The sequence below is a fragment of the Leptonychotes weddellii genome, chromosome 14, assembly GCF_054177405.1.
Source record: "Leptonychotes weddellii isolate Sample4059 chromosome 14, ASM5417740v2, whole genome shotgun sequence".
In the NCBI taxonomy this organism is placed as follows: Eukaryota; Metazoa; Chordata; class Mammalia; order Carnivora; family Phocidae; genus Leptonychotes; species Leptonychotes weddellii.
The window spans coordinates 16047984-16073656 of NC_138382.1; the positions used below are offsets into that span (position 1 = coordinate 16047984).

Below are 25673 nucleotides of genomic sequence, written 5' to 3' on the forward strand. Positions count from 1 at the left end.
AGCCTGTGTCTTTTGATTGGGGCATTTAGCCCATTTACATTCAGGGTAACTATTGAAAGATAGGAATTTAGTGCCATTGTATTGCCTGTAAGGTGACTGTTACTGTATATTGTCTGTATTCCTTTCTGGTCTATGTTGTGTTTAGGCTCTTTGCTTAGAGGACCCCTTTCAATATTTCTTGTAGGGCTGGTTTCATGTTTGCAAATTCCTTTAGTTTTTGCTTGTCCTGGAAGCTTTTTATCTCTCCTTCAATTTTCAATGACAGCCTAGCTGGATATAGTATTCTTGGCTGCATATTTTTCTCATTTAGTGCTCTGAATACATCCTGCCAGTCCTTTCTGGCCTGCCAGGTCTCTGTTACCAATCTAATGTTTCTACCATTGTAGGTTACAGATCTCTTGTCCCTAGCTGCTTTCAGGATTTTCTCTTTGTCTCTGAGACTTGTAAGTTTTACTATTAGATGTCAGGGTGTTGACCTATTTTTATTGATCTTGAGGGTGTTTCTCTGTGCCTCCTGGATTTTGATGCCTGTTTACTTCCCCAAGTTAGGGAAGTTCTCTGCTATAATTTGCTCCAGTATACTTTCTGCCCCTCTCTCTCTTCTTCTTCTGGGATCCCAATTATTCTGATATTTATTTGCCTTATGGTATCACTTATCTCTCGAATTCTGCCCTTGTGATCCAGTAGTTGTTTATCTCTCTTTTTCTCATCTTCTTTGTTTTCCCTCATTTGGTATTCTATATCACTAATTCCCTCTTATGCCTCATTTATCCTCTCCAAAAATGGACAGCCTCCATTTTTGTTGCACCTCAATAATAGCCTTTTTGATTTCGACTTGGTTAGATTTTAGTTATTTTATTTCTCCAGAAAGGGTTTTCTAATATCTTCCATGCTTTTTTCAAGCCCAGCTAGTATCTTTAAAATCTTCATTCTGAACTCTAGTTCCGACATCTTACTAATGTCCGTATTGATTAGGTCCCTGGCTGTTGCTACTGTCTCTTGTCCTTTTTTTTGAGGTGATTTTTTCCTTCTTGTCATTTTGTCCAGAGGAGAATAGATGAATGAGAGAACAAAATGCTAACAGGGTAACAATGACCCCAGAAAAATATACACTAAACAAATCAGAAGAGCCCTGAAACCGGGGGAAAAGAAAGGGAAAGAAAGAAAGAAAAAAAAAGAATGTAATCAAATATGATCAGGCTGGTGAATAGATCAGTGCCACACACTAGAGTTTGGGCGTATTTTGGTCTGTCAGAAGAAACTGCCTCCTAAATTTTAAAGAAAGAAAAGCTTATATATGTACAAAAATAAGGGTAAATACGATGAAGGGCTGGAATATGACTGTAAAGATGAAAATTGTAAAAGATTTTATAAAAGGAATTGATAAGTTGGTTGAAAAAAGAAAAATTAAAAAAAATAAAAGGGATAGAATCTTGTCAGGCAGGAGAGTAGAACAAAGCCATACACTAGAGATTTAGGGTATGTTTTGGTCTGTTAGAAGAAACCGTATCCCAAAATTTTAAAGAGAGAACAATTTATATATATATATATGCCAAAAATAAGGTTACAGTGAAGGGATAGAATATAACTTTAAAAATGAAAAATAAAAAATTTTTTAAAAAGGCATTGATAAGATGGTTGAAAAAGGGAAAAAGAAAAATTCAAAAAAAAAATTAAAGAAAATTTAAAAAATTAACTTTGAAAGACTAAAGAATCATGCGGAAAAAGCCATGAATTCTATGTGCAGTATTCCCCTAGTATTGGAGTTCTGCCGTTCTCGTTGATCGGTAAACTTGGTCTTGGCTGGCTGTTCTTGCTGCTCTTCTGGGGGTCAGGCCTGTTGCCGTGGTTCCATGTCTTTGCCGGAGGCGGAATTGCCCTGCCCTTGCCGGTCGGGTTAAGTAATCTGCTCAGGTTTGCTCTCGGGAGCTTTTGTTCCCCGCAAGCTTTCCGTACAGCTTTGGAGGCCGAGAGTGAAAATGGCAGCCTCCCAGTCTCTGCCACGGAGGAGCTGAGAACTCGAGGCCCCACTCCTCAGTGAGCCCCCAGAGAAAAGCAGTCAATCAGTCTCGTCTCCCTGGTCTCCCATCACATTCCATGCTCACCAGGCCTGTGACCGAGCGTTTCTATCTCTGGCACACGACCCCATTTGGATTCTCTAAACCCATTAGATCCCTGCTCCTCCCTGGGGGAGGAAGGGGAGTCTCCCTGGATCTGCTGCTTCTTTGGTCCCTGCTGGAAGAGCAGTGGCCCGACTGTGCCACGGATCACAGTTTATGGCAACCCTGAGCTGAGGGTGCACTCCTCAGCTCCGTCTCTACAGCCGGCTTCCCCGCTCTGATCCCTGGGAGCTCTGCCGCACTCAGGCATCCCCGGTCTTTCTCTGACACGAGGGTCCTGAGACCACACTGTCCCAGTGAGGGTTCCACCCCCTGCTTAGCCACTGGAGTGATGGCCCTCAGCGGAGCCGACTTTTAAAAGTTCCGATTTTGTGCTCCGCTGCTCTATCACTTGCCAGAAGCGGCTGACGGAGGCTCCCTCCCCCGCGGTCTATCCTCCTGAATACCGCCTCGGATTCACTTCTCCACACGTCCTACCTTCCAGGAAGTGGTCGCTTTTCTGTTCAGAGAGTTGCTGCTATTCTTTTCTTTGATCTCCTGTTGAGTTCATAGGTGTTCAGAATGTTTTGATCCCTATCTAGCTGAATTCCTGGGACCAGACGAAATTTAGGTCTCCTATTCCTAAACCATCTTGCTCCTCCTCCTAAACTATTATTTTTTAAAAGACTATTTAGAGGGGCACCTGGGTGGCTCTGTCGTTTAAGCATCTGCCTTCAGTCCCGGACCGTGGGATCAAACCCCCCCATGTTGGGCTCCCTGCTCAGTGGGGAGCCTTCTTCTCCCTCTCTCTCTGCCTGTCATCCCCCCTGCTTGTGTTCATGTGCTGTGTCTCTCTCTCAAATAAATAAAATCTTAAAAAAAAAAAAAAGACTACTTAGAACAGTTATAGGGTCACAGGAAACAATTGTTGAAGTATAGTTGACACTAAGGTTACATTTGTTTCAGGTGTACACAGTGATTTGACACCTCTGTATGTTGTGCTGTACTCACCACAAGTGTAGCCACCTTCTGTCACCATTCAAGGCTATTACAGTATCATTTGACTGTATTCCTTGTGCTATACCTTTTTATCCCCATGACTTGTTCATTCCATAACTGGAAGCCTGTACCTCCCACTGCCCTTCACCCATTTTCCCCAACCCCCTCCCCCTTCCCACTGGTAACCATCACTTTATTCTCTGTATTTGTGTGTTTCTTTGTTTTTGTTTTTTAGATTGCACATAGAAGTGAAATTATATGGTATTTATTTAACTTAGCATTATACCTTCTAGTCTTTCCATGTCACAAATGGCAAGATTTAATTTTTTTTCATGGTGGAGTAATATTTCATTGTATATATGTACTACAACTTCTTTATCCGTTTATCTATTGATGGACACTTGTGTTGCTTCCACTGGCTTGTTTTAAATACTACTACAAACATAAGTGTGTATGTATTTTTTCAAATTACTTTTCTCATTTTCTTTGGGTCAGTAACCACCAGTGGAATTACTGGGTCATAGAGTATTTGTTTTTAATATTTTGAGGAACCTCCATACTGTTTTCTGCGATGGCATGCCAATGCTGCATGAGGATTCCTCTTTCTCCATATTCTTGGCAACAGTTGTTATTTGTCTTTTTGATTTTAGTCGTTCTGACAGGTGTGAGGTGATATCTCACTGTGGTTTTGATTTGTATTTCCCTGATGATGAGTGATGTTGAGCATGTTTTCATGCGTCTGTTAGCCCTCTGTATGTCTTAATTGGGAAAATGTCTATTCAGGTCTCTGCCCAATTTTTTTTTTTTAAGTTTTAGTTATTTATTTATTTGACACAGAAAGCACAAGTAGGGGGAGCAGCAGGCAGAGGGAGAGGGAGAAGCAGGCTTCCTTGCAGAGTAGGGAGCCCAACGCGGGGCTCGATCCCAGGACCCTGGGATCATGACCTGAGCCGAAGGCAGACGCTTAACTGACTGAGCCACCCAGGTGCCCCTCTCTGCCCATTTTTTAATTGGATTGTTTGTTTTTTTTGGTGTCAAGTTTTAGAAATTCTTTATATATTTGATATTAACCCTTTATCGGATATATTATTTGCAAGTATCTTCTCCCATTCAGTAGGTTGCCTTTTCATTTTGTTGATGGTTTCTTTTGCTTTGTGAAAGCTTTTTATTTTGATGTAGTCTCAGTAGTGTATTTTTGCTTTTGTTTCATGTGCCTGAGGAGAGATACTTAAGAAAAGTGTTGCTAAGGCTGATGTACAAGAGATTACTGTCTGTTTTCTTTTAGGATTTTTATGGTTTTAGGTCTCAAGGAGTTGAAACTTAGATCCACAGAAAACCTACATGCAGATGTTTATAGTAGTTTTATTTACACTTTCATATAAAGCTTATACGCACAAATTTTATATTTCAATTTTATAGCCCAGAGTTGTAAGCAACCAAGATGTCAGTCAATAGGTGATAAACTGTAGCATATCAAACAATGAAATATTATTCACTGCTAAAAGGAAATAAGCTGTCAAGTCATGGAAAGATGTAGAGAAACGTTAAATGCATATTACCAAGTGAAAGATGCCAATCTGAAAAGGCTACATATTGTATGATTTCAACTAGATGACTTCTGGAAAAGGCAAAACTATGGACACAGTTAAAAAAATCCGTGCTTGCCAGGACTTGAAGGTGGTAGGGGAGCGATGAATAATTGAAGCCCAGGGGATTTTTAGGGCAGTGAAAATACTTTACATGATATACTCTAGATGATATAATGATTAATACATTTCATTATGCACTTGACCAGACCCACAGAATGTACAATGCCAATAGTGAATAGTAATGTAAACTGTGGACTTTGGTGATTATGATGTGTCAGTGTAGGTTCATCAGTTTCAACAAATGTACCATTCTGGTTGGGAATGTTTTTAATGAAGGAGGCAATGCATGGGTAGATGCAAGGGGTATTAAAAAAAAAAATTTTTTTTTCTATCTCCTTTCAGTTTTTCTGTGACCCTTATTTGTAGATGACATGAAACTATATATAGAAAACCCTAAAGATTCCACCAAAAAAACTATTAGAATAAATGAATTCAGTAAACTTGCAGATAAATAATTAATATACAGAAATCTATTGCATTTTGATATACTAATAACAAAGTGCAGAAAGAGAAATTAAGAAAAAAAATCCAATTAACAATTGCACCAAAAAGAATAAAATACCTAAGAATAAACATAACCAAGGAAGGGAAAGACCTGTACTCTGCAAACTATAATTATTGATGAAAGAAATTGAAGACACCAACAGATGGAAAGCTATCCATGCTCATTGTTTGGAAGAATTGATACCATTAGATGTCCATACAACCCAAAGCAATCTATAGATTCAGTACAATCCCTATCAAAATATCAATAGCATTGTTCACTGAACTAGAACAAATAATCCTAAAATCTGTATTGAACCGCAAAAGACCCTGAATAGGCAAAGCAGTCTTGAAAAAGAGTAAAGCTGGAGATAACAGCATCTCAGATCTCAAGATATACTTCAAAGCTGTAATAATCAAAGCTGTATGGTGCTGGCACAAAAATACACACATTGATCAGTGGAACAGAATAGAGTTCCCAGAGATAAACCCATACCTATATGGTCAATTATAAAAAGGAGGCAAAGATATACAATGAGAAGACAGTCTCTTCAAAAAATGGTGTTGAGAAAACTGGACAGCTATGTGTAAAAGAATGAAATTGGACCACTTAACAGCATGCACACAAATGAGGTCAAAATGAATTAAAGACCTAAGTATGAGACCTAAAACCATAAAAATCCTAAAAGAAAACGTAGATAGTAATCTCTTGAACATCAGCCTTAGCAACACTTTTCTAGATTAGTCTTAAATTTTTTGAAGAGAATATCTTTGCTTCATTGTATTGCCTTTTCTCCTTTGTCAAAGACCAGTAGGCTGTATTTATAGAAGTCTACTCCTGTGCTCTCTATTCTGACCATTGATACCTTTGTCTGTTCTATTGCCAATACCAATATCTTGCTTACTGTAGCTTTATAGTAAGCCTTGTGGTCAGGGAGTGTCAATCCTCCATCCTTGTTCTTCTCCTTCAGTATTATGTTGGCTATTCTGGATCTTTTACCTCTCCATTTAAACTTTAGAGTCATTTTGTCAATATTAAGTAGTTGGCTGGTATTTTGACTTTCATTGCATTGAGTCTATGAATCATTTTAGGAAGAACTAACCTCTTGAGAATATTGAATTTTAATATCCACAAATAAATATGGAGTAACTCTTCATTTATATTCATTTCTTGTTTGATTTCATTCATCAGAATTTTGCAGTTTCCTCTGTATAGATCTTGTATATATTTTGTTAGATTTATACCCAAGTATTACATTTTTTGGGTGCTTATATAAATGGTATTATTTTTAATTTTTAAATTCTACTTGTCCATTCTATGTAGGAAAGCAATTGACTGTTGCATACCAACCTTGTATTATGCAACCTTGGTATAAGGGCTTATTAGTTCTTGGAGTCTTTTTTTTTTTTTCTCTTTTTAGATATTCTGTATAGATGATCATGTCATCTGTGAACAAAATCTGTATACCTTTTATTTCCTTTTCTTGTCCTATTGGATTGGCAGAAACTTCCAGTACAGTGTTGAAAAGGAATGATCAGAGAGACCTCTTTGCTTTGCACCTAATCTTAGTGGGAAAACTGAGTTTCTTACCATTAAATACAATAGCTGTAGGTTTTTTGTTGATACTCCTTATCAAGTTGAGGAAGCTCACCTTTATTCTAGTTCATCGAGAGTTTTTATCATGAACAGGTGTTGGATTTTGCCATGCATCAATTTATATGATCATGTAATTTTTCTTCAGGCAGATCTGACTTTTAAACATAATTTAGATATATTATCTCTTAGAGAAGTTATTTGAACTTACTAAGCATTAGTTTCCTGTTAGGAACCATTTATATATATGGGAACTTATAAAAAACAGAGAGCAGAAATTGGTTGTCTACCTTATAGGTTGTGAGAACTTATGATAATGCATATCAGTGCTTTCCTTAATGCCTATCTTGTAATAAACAATAATTATTGTCAGCTGTATTGGCAACTAGTAAAGGGATAATAAACATAATAACATTAGAAAATAAATCTCTGAGGCGCCTGGGTGGCTCAGTCAGTTAAATGTCTGCCTTAGGCTCAGGTCATAATCCCAGGGTCCTGGGATCGAGTCCTGTACCAGGCTCCCTGCTCAGCAGGGAGTCTGCTTCTCTCTCTACCCCTCCCCCTGCCTGTGCTCTCTCTCTCTCTCAAAAATAAATAAAATCTTAAAAAAAAAAAATCTCTGAAAAATAATGAGTCTAGGTCACCTAATGAGATGGGTCGGTAAGGCCAAATAGAAATTTGAATGGAGATTGTGAAATGTCTTATGGACTATGTGGATAATTTTTTGAGCTTAAAATTGCATTCTATTATTTTTGGATATATTAAGGGGAACAACTGTGTTTTTAATTAGTACACTTAAATCAGAATGAAGTTTGCTTTAAATGATTCCTGTTTTTTGGAACAGATTCAAGATTTTTGGAAAGTTACCACTGATTTCTTTACGAATCTCAGATAAAAAACTGCAAGGAATTTTGGAATTGATTGAAAGCATTCCGAAACCCACACCTGCAACTGAAACATATGCCCCTGCCAAACCATTTCAGGTAATATTTTTGCAAAATTGATAAAAGTACAAATTAAAGAAACTTGACAACTTTAGCCACAAATTTTGGGTAAAACAATTTAATTCATTTTCAGGAGAACTTAAAAATTACAATTAGGGCTACCTGGGTGGCTCAATTGGTTAAGCATCCAACTCGATCACAGCTCAGGTCTTGATCACAGGATTGTGAGTTCAAGCCCCACAATGGGCTCTGCTAGACATGGAGCCTGCTTTAAAAAAAAAATTGGGGCACCTGGGTGTCTCAGTTGGTTAAGTATCCAACTCTTGATTTCGGTTCAGGTCATGATCTCAGGGTTGTGAGACTGAGCCCTGCATGGGGCTCTGCACTGGGCCTGGAGCCTGTTTAAGATTCTTCTTTCTCCCTCTTCTTTCCCCACCCCGTGTTACTCTCCCCCTCTAAAAACAATTTTTTTTTTTTTTTACACTGTAAAAGAGAAAATGATGAAAGAGTAAAAGGTACAAATAGTAAAGTTATGTGATAAGTCTGCTTTTCTTCACTTTGTCTGGCTTGCAGTCACTGTCCTTAATGGTAACACTGTTAACCACTTCTCTAGCTTTCCAAAAATGTTTATGGCATATACTATGGCATGCTCATGTGTGTATATATACATATGTACTCTTTTAAGTTCTTAAAATTTACACAAATTATATCATTATACTTACTGTTCTGAATCTGTATTTTTTCACCATTATCATATTTTATATACCTTAGAGAGATCTTCATATTAGCACGTATAGATCCACCTTTTACTTTTCAGAGCAATATAGTATTGAATTGTGTAAGTGTACCATCATTTGCGTAACATCCCCTTTTGATGAACATTGATATTGTTATGAGTGCTCACAGTTATAACCTACTGCTTTCAACTTCCTTGTACATATATTTGGGTATATTTTTATCCACTGGATAAATTCGTATAAGTGGAATTGCTCAGTGAATTTTACATTTTCATGAACTTTGCCAAATTTTCTTTTTTAAATTGAGTACTAATCTATAGTCCCACCAGCAGTAAGTGAGTGTTTGTTTCTCTGTTTTCATTAGTTGTAAGTATTAACAATTTAAAATTTATTAAATGAAAAGTTATATTCTGGTTTTGATTTGCATTTACAAGTAACATAGGGCTTCCGTTCATAAGTTTAGTGGGTGTTTGACTTTCTGTTTTTGAAAACTATGTCTTGTGCTGTGTTGTGGAAGGAAATTGTTGCTTTTTGTCCTTTCCAAACATTTTTTTGTTTTTTCTTGGATTCATTTTTGGCATGCCAAAGCTTTTGCTTTTTACATATTCAGAGTTATTAAGGTGTAACGCCTGGGTGGCTCAGTCAGTTAAGCTTCTACCTTCGGCTCAGGTTATGATCACAGGGTCCTGGGCTCAAGCCCCCCATCTGTCGGGTTTACTGCTCAGTGGGGAGCCTGCTTCTCCCTCTGCCTGCCTCTCTCTCCCCCTCTCTTTCTCTCTCTCTCTAACAAACAAATAAATTAAAATCTTGGAAAAAAAAAGGTTAAGGTTTTCCTTCATGATTTCTGTTTTATTTTATGTACCTTATTTCTTATGAAGAAAATTTCAAAAAGAAAATATCCATTTGTGGCAACTGGGTGGCTCAGTTGGTTAAGCATCTACCTTCAGCTCAGGTCATGATCTCAGATCCTGGGGTCGAGTCCTGATCAGGCTCCTTGCTCAGTGGGGAGTCTGCTTCTCCTTCTCTCTCTGCCCCTTCCCACTCTCCCCACCTTGTGCTCTCTCTCTCAAATAAATAAATAAAATCTTTAAAAAAAATTCACTCATGTTTTTCTCCTTTTTAAAATTTTGATTTCTTTTCACGTTTAACTTTTTTCTTTTGAAATAATTTCAAACTTATAGAAAAATTGTAAAAATAGTATAAGGAACTTCATAAAACCCTGTGAGAGTAAGTTGCTGACATGTTGTACCATAACCCTGAAAACAGTAGTGTTTTGTAATGTTTTTTCATAATCTGTTGCTGAGCTTTTAGTTAACAGTTACTTTTGAAGAGCAGAGTTTTTAAGTTTTGATGAAATCCACTTTGTCAGTATTTTCTTTTTCTTTTTTTTTTTTTTTAAAGATTTTATTTATTTATTTGAGAGAGAGAATGAGAGAGAGAGAGCATGAGAGGGGGGAGGGTCAGAGGGAGAAGCAGACTCCCCGCCGAGCAGGGAGCCCGATGCGGGACTTGATCCAGGAACTCCAGGATCATGACCTGAGCCGAAGGCAGTCGCTTAACCAACTGAGCCACCCAGGTGCCCTGTCAGTATTTTCTTTTATGGATGAAACTTTTTATATCCTATCTCTGAAATCTCTGCTTAACACAAGATCAAGGTTTTTCCTGTGTTTTATTCTAGAAATTTTGTAGTTTTAGGTTTTATGATCCATGATCCATTTTATGTTAAATTTTTATGTGGTGCATGTGATGAATTACTCTGTTTGTACATTTGTATTTTTAGTTATTTCAGTTTCATTTGTTGAAAACACTTTCTGTCTCCATTGAGTTGAGCCTGTTTTTTGGCCCTTTTCTACTTCAGTGATATTCCTTTGATTTTTATCTATCCTTTTGCTGATACTATAATGTCTTATTTACTACATGGCTTCATGGTAAATATTATGTATGTATGTGTGTATGTATCTCCTTTTTCAGATATTAAGGAGAATTTTTCTGGGACCGTCTTGTGAGTCTGATTCTTCCATCAGTTTTATGCTATGTTGATGGCACCTCTGAGTCCTTTCTGGCATAATATATATTGTATTTTACATTTTTATGTATGTTTCCTTCTTAAATGCTTCTAAGAGAAAGTACTTGGGTAAACGTTAGGTTCATTCTTAGTTATCACTGAAGCCTAAGAGGACTCTTGTCTCTCCCAACCCCTGGACTTAATCTGTATATCAAAAGGCTGTTGAACCTATGATCTATACTAGATGTTCTTTTTAAAATCAAATGCCTATATAAAAATAGGCTGAGAGCGGGCGCCTGGGTGGCTCAGTTGGTTAAGCGACTGCCTTCGGCTCAGGTCATGATCCTGGAGTCCTGGGATCGAGTCCCGCATGGGGCTACCTGCTCAGCAGGGAGTCTGCTTCTCCCTCTCCCACTCCCCCCTCTTGTGCTCTTTCTCTCTCTCACTCTCTCTCTCAAATAAATAAATAAAATCTTTAAAAAGAAAAAAAAATAGGCTGAGAATAACTATGTAATACATCTTACGCTGAATTTCTGTTATGTGTCAGGCCACACACTTGGCTAAGGATTACTACATAAGGTCATCTGTTAATTATTTATATTCAACACCTAGCCCAGCTCTAGATTTTGCATATTTTTATCTTTAATCCTTATCACAATCCAGCAAGTTAAGTATTAACAGTTACTATTTTGCCCAGGAAACAGACTCTTAGGTTAAATACTTTGCTAAGATGATAAAGTTTGTAACTTTTAGCTTGCAGAGCCAAATTTTGAGTTCAGGTTTCTTTTTCTCTCTTTAAACAAATCTACAGCCCTACAGCTGACATTCTTTTTGCTGTTTTCATGCTGCTTTCTATATAAATGAGATCCTAACCTGCAGGGGCTTTATTTTCCACTTTCTCCCAGTTTCCTAAGAAAGTTCAGTACAAAACACTAGATCATTACTAAGAGTTTTAATTTAACTTGAAGGGGTTTCATAGGTCAGATAAAGAAAAGTTTTTTAAACAATCACCCCTTCACAAGTCTGAAAGATTTTAACACCTAAATATCTCTTGAAGCTGGATGTTCCTGTCCACTTCGTATAATAGATTTTACTTTTCTTCTTAATTTTTATTTCACCTTTCTTAAGGTACAATTGACAAATAAAACTATAAAATACTAATGTGTACATTGTGGTGGCTTAGTATGTGTATATGTTGCGAAAGGATTTCACCTGTCCAGTTAATTAACACATCCATTACTTCACATATTTGTTTTTGATGAGAACATTTAGTTCTACTCTCTTAGCAGATTCCTGTTATTTAATACAGTGTTGTTGACTGTAGTCAGCATATTTTACATTAGATCCTTAGCCTTACTCATCTCAAAGCTGAAAGTTTGTATCCTTTTACTAACTGCTCCCTATTTCCTCCACCCTGCAGCCCCTGGCAACCACTTCTCTACTCTGTTGCTATGAGTTTGACCTTTAATTGTTGTTAGATTCCACATATAAATGGTACTGTGCAGTATCTTTCTCAGTCCAGCTTATTTCACTTAACATCATGCCCTCAAGTTCCATTCATGTTGTCACAAATGGCAGGATTTCCTTCTTTCTCATGGTTGAGTAATTTACATTATATATATGAATATATGTGTGTATATATATGCTTATATATTGTATATAAATGCCATGCTTTTATCCATTCAAGTGTTTGATGGACACGTAGGGTAGTTTCCCACATCTTGGCTATTGTGAATAATGGTGCAGTGAATATGGGAGTGCAGTCTCTTTTTGATATCCTGTTTTCATTTCCTTTGGAAAAACCAGTTAAGTGAGATTACTGGATCATATGGTAGTCCTAATTTTAATTTTCTGAGGAACCTCCCCACTATTTCCTTGGTGGCTGCACCAATTTATATTCCCAACAGTGCACAAGAGTTCCTTTCTCTCCACATCCTCTCCAATACTTGTTACCTGTTGTCTTTTTTTTTTTTCTTTTTTTCAACTTTTTAAAAGATTTTATTTATTTAGGGGCACCTGGGTAGCTCAGTCATTAAGCGTCTGCCTTCAGTTCAGGTCATGATCCCAGGATCCTGGGATCGAACCGCATCGGGCTCCCTGCTCAGCGGGAAGCCTGCTTCTCCCTCTCCCACTCCCCCTGCTTGTGTTCCCTCTCTCGCTGTGTCTCTCTCTGTCAAATAAATAAAATATTTAAAAAAAAAATATATTAGCCACCTGGACCTGGAAAGATGTCCAGAACCAGGATGGTTGATGTTGATGTTTATAGTGACAGCTCGTGGTTTCAGAGAAGCCTATAGTTAGAGTTGTCTTTTGCTTTGCTTTGCTCTGCTTTCTTTCTGTGGCATTTTCCACCTCCCCACACACAAAAAATGAGGCCTGGTTGTTAGAGTGTGGTGCACAAGCAAATAAGTCTGGTCTGTGCGGTAGCCACGCTGGGTCTGTTGTCCTTTTGATCGTGGCCATCCTAACAGATTTCGGCTGATACCTCATCATTGTTTTGATTTGCATTTCCCTTATTAGATGTTGGGCATCTTTTCATGTGTCTGTGGACCATCTGTATGTCTTCTTTGGAAAATGTACATTTCTTTCTTCTTCCCGTTTTTTAATTGAATTATTTGTTTTGCTGAGTTGAATGAATTCTTTATATATTTTGGATATTAATCCTTTATCAGATCTATTATTTGCATATATTTTCTCCCATTCACTTCATTGCCTTTTCGTTTGTTGATAGTTTCCCTTGCTGTGCAGAAGTTTTTTAGTTTGAGGTGGTCCCACTTGTTTGTTTTTGCTTTTGTTGCCTTTGCTTTTGATGTCAGATCCAAAAAATCATTGCCAAGATTGCTGTCAAGGAGCTTACCTGCCTCTGTTTTCTTCTAAAAGCTTTATGGCTTCAGGTCTTCCATTCAAGTCTGTAATCCATTTTAAGTTGATTTTGTGTATAAGATAGAGGAGTCCAGTTTTATTCTTTTGCATGTGGCTGTCCGGTTTCCCCAGCACCATTTGTTGAAGAAACTATCCTTTCCTTGTTGTATATTCTTGGCTCCTTTGCCAAAAATTGATTGTTAATGCTTGGGTTTATTTCTGGCCTCTCATTTCTGTTCCATTGATTTATGGATCTGTTTTTGTGTTGGTACTGTACTGTTTTGATTACCTTAGCTTTGTAATAGAGCTTGAAGTTAGGAAGTATGATGCCTCCAGCTTTGTTCTTCTTTCTCAAGATTGCTTTGGCTGTTCAGGGTCATACAAATGTTAGGATTATTTTTTCCACGTGTGTGTAATACATCACTAGACTTTTGATAGAGATGGCATTGAATCTGAAGATTGCTCTGAGTAGTGTGAACTTTTTAACACTACTACTTTTTGCAATCCTTAAGTGTGAAATATCTTTCCATTTGTGTCTTCAGTTTCTTTCATCAATGTTTTATAGTTTTCAGAGTACAGATTTTTCACCTCTTTGATTAAATTTATTTGTAGGTATTCTTTTTGATACAGTTAAAAATGGTAAATCTTGAAATCAGATAATGTGACGTCTAAACTGTTTTCTTTTCCCAACTAGTTTCCACTAGTTCTTTCCCTATAATTTTTAGAATCAGCTTTTCAATTCTACAAAAAAATTCTGTGGGGATTTTCATGGTGATTTTATTGTATTATCAATTTGGGGAGAATTGACATTTTAACAATATTGAATCTTTCAGTCCATCAACATGATATATCTTTCCATTTTTTTAGGTCTATTTAAATTTTTTCATAAGTATTTTGTAGTTGAAATATACATGTGCTTCACATATTTTGTTGTTCTGTATCCCCTGAAAATCTACATATTGAAGCCTTAACCCTAGTACTTCAGAATGTCACTGTATTTGGAGATAGGGCCTTAAAAAGTGGTTAAGTTAATAAGAGGCCATTAGAGTGGGTCCTAATGCAGTCAGTCTGGCATCTTCATAAGAAGTAGAAATTCAGACACAGAAAAAGACACCAGAGATGCACATGTACCCAGGAAACACCATTGGGGAGGGGGGGGCACAACAAGGAGGTGGACATCTGCAAACCTAGAAGAGAGGCCTCAGTTAGAACAAATTATGTCAACACCTTGATCTTGGACTTCTTATCCTCCCAAAGTGTAAGAAAATAAATTTCTGTTGTTTAAGCCCTCCAGTCTATGGAGTTTTGTTACGACAGCCCTCGCAAACTAATACAGCTTTTGGTACCAGAAAGTGAGGTTGTTGTAGTGGGTTTAGAACTGGATAATAAGTAGAGTGTGAAAGAGTTTTGAGGCAAGATGATCCTTGTTATAAAGTGGGAAAGAACTTCGCTGGATTATTTTCTAGTGTGGAACAATGTAAGTGATGAACTTGGATATTTAATTGAGATTCCTTCTAAGCAAACTGTTCAAGACATGGTCTTATTTTTTCCTAATTGCTAATAGTAAAATGCAAGAGAAGATACATTTTTAAGAAGGATTTGTGAAGCAAATCAGTAACAGGTCTTAAAGATTTGGAAAGTGCTAAACCTATCCATATGGCAAAAAATGGGAAAGTGTGTTATAGAGAGAAAACCAAGGGCATTTGCACAAAACACTTGATAAAGGACTTAAGGGTGTGACTCAGTGGCTCTAATCCATCCTCTGAGCTGAAGCCAGGAAAAGAGATGGGGCTGTACCAGCTGAAGTACTGCCAGCTTAGACTAAAGAGGGCAGACTCAGGACAAGATGAAGAAGATCCCTTGAAGTTCGGGGATACTACAGGGTGGAACAGTAGGGCCATCCAGCTGGGAACGTGCTTTATTCTTCTTCAGTAAAAGGAAAAGAATAATCCCGAAGGTTATTCTGAGATCCACAGAGGTGCCACTACCAACATGGGCTCAAAAGGTATGGGTTTTGGGGGATAAAGTTCCCTCCTGGATTTCCGAGAATGGTGCCACTTTCTCAGTTTCAGTGGGTCAGGCTGCTACTATCCATGACTTCAGTGGCAGGAGTGTAGTTAGTCTTACCTTATTAGGAATAATAATAGCTGTAGATTTTTCCTACATGTTATTTCCCAGGTTGAGGGAAGTACTCTTTTATTCTAGTTAGCCGATAGTTTTATTTGTGTCAGGAATATTTGTAGCATTTTATGTAATGCTTTTGCTGCATCTGTTGTAATCATACAGTTTTCTTCTTTATTCTTTTAATATGATGAATTACTTGATTCTTGAATGTTAAACTAGCTTTGCATTCCTAATATAAACCTCCTTTGCTCAGGATACTTTTAGTACATTGTTGGATTTATTTGCTAATTTTTTGTTGAGGATTTTTGTATTTACGTTCATAATAGGATCCTGGTTTATACTTGTTACGTGTTTGCATATGATATCAGAGAAAGTCCAGCCTTGTAAAATGAATTGGAAAAGTTTTCCCCCATTTCTTATTTTATAAGAAATATACTGTAAAGAGTAGATACTGTTTCTGTCTTAAATACCAGTGAAGCCATCTGTGCCTAGAATTTCTTTACTGAAAGATTTTCAAATTGTTTCATTTTTACAGGACTGTTTACAGTATCAGTTTAGTCTTGCATGACCTTTGTAAGATTTTGTCTGTTAAGGAATTTGTTCATTTCATCCACAGTGTTGAATATGTGGAAGTAATGTTGTTCCTAGTATGTCCTTATCCTTCAGATGACTTCAGGATCCATAATGATATTCATTTGTTATCTAGCACTTTTCAGATCCAGAATTTCTCCTTGAGTTCTTAAAATTTGTCTCTTCATTGTTGTTTTCTCTTTGTTGTGACATCATTGTTGGGATTTCCTTTAGCTCTTTCTCCGTGGTCCTTTTCAGCTTTCTGAGCATATTTGAGGCATTAAAAAAAAAAAAAAATCCTTTTGTAATAAGTCCAGTGCCTTACTTCCTCCTGAATTGTGTCTGCTAATTTTGTCTGTGCATGGGCTGTCCTTACTTGTTTCTTTGCATAGATTGTCCTGTTTTGTAATCAGACAAAGGAATTATGAGAAAACTATAGAGATGTACGTTCATTAACATAGATGCAAAAATCCTTAACAAATACTACAACCAAGTAGTATGACATATAAAAAGGATAATAAACTATAATCAAATGCATTTACCTTATGAAAGCAAAAATGGTTCACCAGTCATTGCTATTAATCATATTCATGGACTAAAGGAGAAAAAGTATATGGTCATCTCAATAGAAGAGGAAAAAGTATTGACAAAACCCAACAATTATTGATGATAAAAACTTAAAAAAAAATTTACTTGAGAGAGTGAGCGAGCAAGAGAGAGCCCAAGCCGGGAGAGGGGCAGAGGGAGAGAGAAGCAGACTCCCTGCTGACCGGGAACCCAACTAGGGGCTCCATCCCAGGACCCCTAGCATCACAGCCTGAGCCGAAAGCAGATGCTTAACCCAGTGAGCCACCCAGGTGCTGCGATGATAAAAACTCTTAACAAACGGGGAATAAAAGAGTTTCTTCAACCTGGTAAGGGACATCTAGGAAAAACCTATAGTTAGTATTGAACTTAATTTGAGAAAGACTGAATGCTTTCCCTGTAAGATCTGGAATAGTTCAAGAATGCCTTTTCTCACGACTTCTATTCAAGTTGATAGTGAATGTTCTAGCTTTTGCAAATAAATCAAGAAAAAGACAATTAGAAAAAAGAAGTAAAACTATCTTTATTTGCAGATGAAGTGATCATTCATGCAGAAAGTCCTAAGGAATGTAGAAAAATAACACTAGTAATAGCAAGTTTGCGAGATACGTTATCAGTGTAAATAATTGTTTGTAAAAATGAAAAATACTCCATTCATCACAACACTAAAAAGGGCTAAATACTTAAGAAAAAAAAATTAACAAAAGAAGTACAAGACCTGTAAACCTAAAACTGCAAAACATTCCTGAAAACAAAGAAAGCCTAAACAGTGGAATGATATGCATAGTCAAGGATTGGAGGCCTGACCTCATTGAGTTGGCAATCTTCTCCAAACTCTGTAGATTTCTCACAACCTCAATCAGAATACAGAAGATTTCTCTCCTGGAAATTAACAAGCTAATTATAAAGTATATACAGTAATGTAAAGGACACATATTAGCTAAAACATTTTATTTTTAATGTGAATTCCAGTATAGTTAACATACAGTGTTACATTCATTTCAGGTGTACAGTATAGTGATTCAGCACTTCCCTGTATTACTCCGTGTTCTTCCAAGATAAGTGTACTCTTAACCCCCTTCATCTATTTCACCCATCCCTGCTCCCCCATTAACCATCTGTTTGTTCTCTGTAGGTAAGAGTCTGTTTTTGGTTTGTCTCTTTTCCTTTGTTTCTTAAATTCCACATGTGGGTGAAATTACATGGTATTTGTCTTTCTCTGGCTTACTTCACTTAGAACCATACTCTCTGGATCTATCCATGTTGTTGCAAATGGCAAGATTTCATTCTTTATTATGGTTGAATAATACCGCATTGCATGTATATACCACATCTTCGACGGACACTTAGGTTGCTTCCATAATTTTAGCCAAAACAATTTTGGATAAGAATAATGTTAAAGGTTTTCTAATACTTGATTTCAAGGTTTATTTTATAGCTACTTCACTAAAGAAAGTGGTTTTGTTTGGTATGAGAATAGACATACAGATCAATGAAGTAGAATAAAGCCTGGATATAAATGTACAATATAATACATGGTTAATATATATATTTGATTTCATACAAAGATGCCAACCCAAATAAGTGGGGGATATGTGATAGTTCTTTCAATAAATGATTCTGAAATAACTAGATTTCCAAGTGGGAAAAAAATAACACATGGAATTTAACTTGAAATGGAACATAGACATAAATGTAAATGCCCCAAAAGTATAGTTTCTTTACCAAAAAACATAAGAGAAAATCTTTAAGTGCTTGTGGTAGGTAAAGATGTCTTGGGATAAAGAAGCACAAATAAAAAAATAAATTGATGACAATTAAAATTTTCTACTTTTTGAAGGACACCTGTTAAAAATGAAAAAGGCAAGCCATCCAATTGCAAAAAACATTTGCATTACATAATCTACAAAATACTTTATCCAAAATATATAAGGAGAGCAATAGCCCAATAAAACATGAGCAGACATGTGAAAAGGTATTTAATTTTATTACTCATCAGGAAAATGCAAAACAAAACCATTCTACCATTAATGTAGATGTAAAAAATTGCAGAACGTTAAAAATTGAAATTAGGACAGCATAGTTCTTTTGGGGGGTATGCCTAATGATCATGAGTCCCACAATGGAGGTTTCTGCATTGATAGTAATGTTCTATTCCTAGATCTGGATTTTGGGTGCATGGGTGTGTTTTCTTTATGACAGCTTACTGAACCTTATACTTAGTTAATGTATTCCTATGTAGTAGGTTATGTTTCAGTAAAAATGTCTTCCCAAAAACAAATAGGATTTGGAGAAGGACAAACCCAACCCATGAACCTGTGTAGAACATGTAACTGTAATGCATTTGTGAAATTCTATTTAAAGCTAAGGTGAAATTGCCAGGAAGATTGCCAGAATTTAAAATGTTTGAAAACACTAAGCATTTATGAGGCTATGTGGCCATACAAATTCTAATCTGCTGACATTAGTTTAATGTGTTGCAACTACTTGTGAAAACAGTTTGATACTACTTAGTAAGGTGAACATGTGCAATTGCACTCCTTCATATATACACCATGGAAAATCTTACATATGAACACCTGGAGACATGTTCAAGGATGCTTATGGTGGCACTATGAGTAAAAGCAAAAAATTTGTAAACAATACAAATATATATCAACCGTGTACTGGACAAATTATTCATCAAATGTGCAATGTAGTAAGGCAGTGAGAATGAGTGAACAATCAATATGGATAAAATTTAAACATTATTTTGTAGAAGAATGTCATACGAAAACATGTGTGATACTCCTTTTTTGTACAGTTTAGAAGGAAGCAGAGGATAAACCATGTTAAAGAATCATGCATAGGAGGTAAAAACAAGTAAATTAAAGTGAAATCGTGATCAGTTTTAGGGAATATAATCGAGGAAGATCACATTAGACGCTTCTAGGTAGGGGTATAATATTGCTTAGTTTTTTGGCCTGGGTAGAAGTTTCAGGTATGTCTTACTATTTTATCAAATTGCATTATATGTTTTTATGTATCATATTTCTCAAAGCAGTAAAAAAGTCAATTTAATGAAATATTTTTCAAAAAATGAAAAGTAAAAGTGCAAACTTGCCAACTCTGGGGTTTTAAATATTGGGACTGGTTATTTTCTGTGGATGTCCTGAGATGGTTTTCTTATTTAGTGAGACATTGAGTATCTAAGATCTTTTCCTACTCAAAGCCTGTCAACAAGAAAATTAATATAACAGTTCTGTGATTTCTGTTTAGCCTTGAAGTTGTAAAACCACTTTTTTTTTTAAATAAAGATTTTATTTATTTGACAGAGAGAGACAGGGAACACAAGCAGGGGGAGTGGGAGAGGGAGAAGCAGGCTTCCCGCTGAGCAGGGAGCCCAATGCGGGGCTCAATCCCAGGACCCCGGGATCATGACCTGAGCCGAAGGCAGACGCTTAACGACTGAGCTGCCCAGGCGCCCCATAAAACCACTTCTTTAAATCTATATTTTATAATTTATTTACCTAATTCAGACTGGACTTTTTTTCTTAGTTCAAAGTGAGATTTTTTGTTTGTTTTTGTCAAAATTGTCTTACGACTTTGAATAAAAATCTTTATGCTAATTAACAGTGAATTACTTTTTTTCCAGATTCAAAGGTCCACTTCTTTGGGAACATCACAGATTTCACAGAAAATGCTTCCTTTCTTGGAACTTCCATGTGTTGATGATGGTAAAACGAAACTGGTTTAGGAAGTTTTCCTTATTAAAATGCATTATGAATATAATTTTCATTTTGAGATTATACAGAAAATTGTAGGCAATAGCAGATATGTGTATGTTTTCCAGAAATTTTCACTAAAATTCCTTTAAGATAATAGAACTTGGATGTTCCTTAAAGTTGCTTTTGCAGCAGAAATTTTTGGTAAATAAAAGTTAAACTCATAATCTCACAAAATCCACTAGTTAATCTTTATCCTCCTTTGAGCTAGGAGCCCCTATGAAACTCTATTGATACATAATTTATAATGTTACTTAGTTATTTGGAGAATCTTGTCATAGTAAAGCTTTAGTTTTATTTTTATATTTTCCTTTTTTATTAAATGAAAAAATCAAGCCTTAATACCTACATTCACACTATGAAAACTGGTAAATATTTTGACATCAGATACCTGCTTTTTCTTGGCCACATTGGAAAGAAACGTAAACCTATTTCTCTGTTTTTAAGGATTTAAAAATTGCTAAATGTTACGTAACTGAAGTTGCCATGTCAGTCTTCAGTTTTCTACAGAACGTTTTTCTTTCTGTGTGGTTAAGGGGTGGGGAGGAGAGGTTTGTGAGATCTACCCTAAATTCAGTTTTTGGTTGTCAGGGATACACCTTAGATGGTTTTAGTTTCCTTTAAATCTTCTTTTAATGGTTTTACTAGTTTTGTAGTGTTTTTCATAGTAAATTCTAGAAATTTATTATATATATGTGTGTGTATACATACATACATACATACATACACACACACACACACACACAAACGAATGAAATAGTGATTGATCTCGTTTCTTCATCCGAACCTCAGGGCCTGCTTTGTTCTTTTAATATTGCAGATTTTGTAACTCATTCCTATTTTTGTTACCCAGGTAGAGCAAGCGTATTAGTGTGTTCTTTTGAAAATTCATGTTGCATGTAATCATTGGCATTTGCTATAAAATTTTCTTTTGCGGGGCGCCTGGGTGGCTCAGTCAGTTGAGCATCTGACTTTGATTTCAGCTCAGATCATGACCTCAGGGTCATGAGATCAAGCCCTGTGTTGGGGGAGCCCAGCATGGAGCCTACTTAAAATTCTCTCCCTCTGCCCCTCCCCACCCCTGCTGGTGCATGCACATTCTCTCTCTCTTTCTCTCAAAAATAAAAATAAAAAATAAAATTTTTGTTTGCAATTTTTAGACTAATGACTTTAAAAGGTGATGTTCATTAATCTAAGGTTGAACTTTATATTTTCTGTATTTTTTGTCATCAAAAATGTTATTTTCAGACATAATCTCTATTCTTTTCTATTATTTTCTCATCTTTATTCAGATTTTGAAATATTTAGACCACTAATATATTTGTATTCATATTTATTTCAGAAAAATTATAAAAATGTTATTAAATCAGTCATTTTGATTATTGACTTAATGTTCTATAACATTTAGATTCAGAGGAAGAATTTTTTGATGCACCATGTAGTCCCTTGGACGAACCTCTTCAATCTCCTACTGAAATTCAAAGTTACCAAAAAAAATTTCAAAAGCCAGATTGTTCAAAAAATATGATTCAGTATAAAATAAGATTTGAAGTGCCAGAGGTATGTACCATGGTAAAATTAATATGGCTTCTTTAAATTGTTTGTCATTGCTGCTATTCAGTGTATTTATATAGTCGCATTGCTAACATGTCCTCCTGTTTTGTCCAGTTTAAGCTGAATCCAGATGTTGCTATGTGATTTTTCCTCCCTTTGAGGATTAATTTTCTTAATCAAAAGTTAGGAGTTTAGATCATATATTATGGGTATTTGATACATATTTATTAAAAATAGTTAATTGTACAACATAAATGTGTAGGTATGTGTGATATAAAATCTTTCCTAAGTTTAAATACAGATCATATGTATACCTTATATATCCATTTATAACCACCATCCACATAAATAATTTTTTATTTTGGTAGTGGTACTTTCTTTTTTCTTTTTTCTCCAGGTTTTGATTCAGTTTTATCACCTTGTTGGAGATTTTGAACTACCTGTGGTAGAAGTTGATGTTTTAGGATTGGGCACAGATGTTGAACTTAGAACATTTGATTTGAAAGCAAATGCCTTTTTGAAAGAGTTCTGCCTAAAATGCCCAGAACACACTGGTAAGCATCTCAATTTTTTTAAAGTAATAAACTTTATTGTTTGACTCCCTACTAGAGAGTTTAAAATTCTCTAGGCTTTGAATCAGTACATTTATTAAAAATTCTCAAAGAAATACTGTATTATGAGTTGGTCTTCAGGTTTTATCTTATACTTGGAAATCTAGGAAGGTAGATCAAAGACAAAATGAAGATAATTTTTTTTCATAAAGGAAAGTAAAATAGTCCTGGTTTACTTTTAAATCTAATTCAATACTACAGTGCTGAATTAGTTCCTGTTGATAATGTAACAATTTACCACAGACTTAGTGTCTTAAAACCACAGAAATTTGTTGTCTTAAGTTCTATTAATCAGTAGTCTGACATAAGTCTTAACACATGAAAATCAAGGTGCCAATTGGAGCTCCTCTATGGAGACTCTAGGGGAAGATCCATTTTCTCGCTCATTCAGTTGTTGCCAAAACTCATTTCCATATGGTTTAAGTCTGCTTCCTGCTACCTGTTAGGTGAGAGCTGGCCTTAACTCCTACAGGCCTCCCTAATTCCTTGCATTTGGTTCCCTATATCTCAGAATTAGTACAGGTTGATAGATCCTTCTCATGTTGTCATCTCTGATCTCAATCCAGGCTAATTTCCTCTTTACCTAATTACCTTTGCAAAGTCCCTTTTGCTATCTAAGGTAACATATTGTCAGGTTTTAGGGGGACATAACATGGATATCCTTGGGTGTCAGGGCATAGCATTATTTTGTCTACCATAAACATTTTATGTCCCATGGTCATAATGGATAAATTATATGATATCTTGGATAATATTTCCATTTACTGTGTTAGGCATTTAGGAGAGAGTATTATGTATATTCCTTTGTATTTTTGGATTTATTCTTGTAAGATAATTATAAATGGTTGATGGAATGATTAAGACATTTCATTTCTAATCTGAATGCCTTTTATTTCTTTTTCTTGCCTGATTGCTCTGGCTAGGACTTCTAGTACTATGTTGAATAAAAGTGACAAGAGTAGGCACCTTGTCTTGTTCCTGATTTAGAGTAAAAACATTCAGCTTTCACCATTGAGTATGATGTTAGCTATGAGCTTGTTACATATGGTTTTTATTATGTTGAGGAATGTTCCCTCTCTACCCACTTTGTTGAAAGTTTTTATATAAATGGATGTTGAATTTTGTCAAATGCTTTTCTTCATCCACTGAAATCATAATATTTTTATACTTCATTTTGTTAACGTAGTATATCACATTAACAGATTTGTGGCTGTTGAACCATCCTTGGAATAAATTCTACTTGTTTTTGTTGTATGATCCTTTCAATGTATTGTTGAATTTATTGTTCTTATATTTTGTTGAGGATTTTTGCATTTATGTTCATCTAAAATATTGGCCTGTAATTTTATTTTCTTGTAGTATTCTTGTCTGGATTTGGTACCAGGGTAGTGCTTGACTTGTAAATGAGTTTGGAAGTGTTTCCTCCTATTTTTTAGAGATGTTTCAGAAAGATTAGTATTAATTCTTCATTTAATGTTTGGTAGTATTTATCAGTGAAGCCATCTGGTCATGGACTTTTGTTTGTTGGGAGGTTTTTGATTACTGATTCAATTTATAAGTAATTGGTCTATGTGTATTTTGTATTTCCTGATTATTAAGTCTAGGAAGGTTGTATGTTTCTAGGAATTTATCTGTTTCTTTTAGGTTGTCCAATTGTTGGTGTTAGGATTTTTTCATTGTAGTCTCTTACAGTCCTTGTATTTCTGTGGTTATCAGTTGTAATGTCTCCTTTCTCATGCCTGATTTTATTTGAGCCCTCTTTTTTTTTTCTTGGTGAATCTAGCTAAAGGTTTGTGCATTTTGCTTATCTTTGAAAGGAACCAGTTATTAGTTGTATTGATCTTTTCAATTTCTTTTTCTAGTCTCTGTTTATTTTCTGATATTTTATTTCTTTCTAATTTGGGGTTTCATTTGTTCTTTTTCTAGTTCCTTCAGGTATAAACTTAGTTGTTTATTTGAGTTTTTTCTTGTTTCAGGAGGCAGGCATTTATTGCTGTGCTCTGACCTCTTAGAAATACTTCCGCTGCATTTCATAAATTTTGTTATATTGTATTTATGTTCTCAGTGGTCCTAAGGTATTTTTAAAATTTTTTCTTTTGATTTCTTTTTTGACTTAGTAAAAAATTGTCAATATCTGTAGTAATTCTTTGTTGACCCAAATAGTAAAACTGTCACTGTTTGCTGGAGACGTGATATTATATATAGAAAACCTTAAGGGCTCCACCAAAATGCTGTTTGATCTAATCAGTAAATTCAGTAATGTTATAGGATAGAAAAATACAAAATTCTTTTGGGTTTCTATACACTATGAGGAGGAGAAGTTAAGAAAACAATCCCATTTGCAGTTCCATCAAAAAAAATAAAATGCATAAGAATAAATTTAAGGAGGTGAAAGACCTGTATACTGAAAACTATAAGACCGTGATTTAAAAAAAAAAAGACAAATAAATGGAAAGGTAGTCTGTGCTGATGGATTAGAATAATTAACATGATTAAAGTGTTCATATTATCCAGAGCAAATCTACAAATTCAATGCAATCCCTATCAAAATTCCAATGACATTTTTCACAGAAATAGAAAAAACACTTCTAAATTTGTATGTCACCACAAAACACCCCACATACCCAAAGCAGTTTTGTGAAAGAAAATACTGGAGGCATCATGTTCCCTGATATCAAAATATATTACAAATTTTCCTATGCTACTGATATAAAATAAAACATTATGGTACCAATATAAAAACAGACCCATTGATCAATGGAACCAAAAACAGTCTAGAAGCAAACCCATTCATATATGGTCAATTACTTTTGACAAAGGAGTCAAGAATATAAAGTGAGGAAAGGATAGTTTCTTTAATAAATGGTGCTAGGAAAACTGGGCAGCCATACTCAAAAGAATGAAACTGAACTATGACTACTGTCTTACACCATCCACAAAAATTAAGATGGATTGAAGGCTTGAATGGAAGACCTGAAACCATAAAACTTCTAGAAAAAAATATAGGCAGTAAGTGCCTTTACATTAGTTTTGTGTTGATTATTTGGATCTGACTCCAAGAGCAAAGACAAAATTAAACAAGTAGGACTACAT

General features: G+C 35.6%; 1 protein-coding gene across 4 annotated transcripts in view; it reads left to right on the forward strand.

The window, feature by feature from the left end:
- VPS13A (vacuolar protein sorting 13 homolog A) overlaps positions 1–25673 on the forward strand; it is a 262998-nt gene that overhangs the window by 101145 nt on the left and 136180 nt on the right. For all 4 annotated transcript variants that reach the window (XM_081804091.1, XM_081804093.1, XM_081804092.1 and 1 more), the window contains 4 exons: positions 7669–7807; positions 20286–20367; positions 21824–21975; positions 22367–22523. In XM_081804091.1, coding sequence (XP_081660217.1) covers positions 7669–7807; positions 20286–20367; positions 21824–21975; positions 22367–22523 — 530 coding nt within the window. The remainder of the gene's footprint in view (positions 1–7668; positions 7808–20285; positions 20368–21823; positions 21976–22366; positions 22524–25673) is intronic.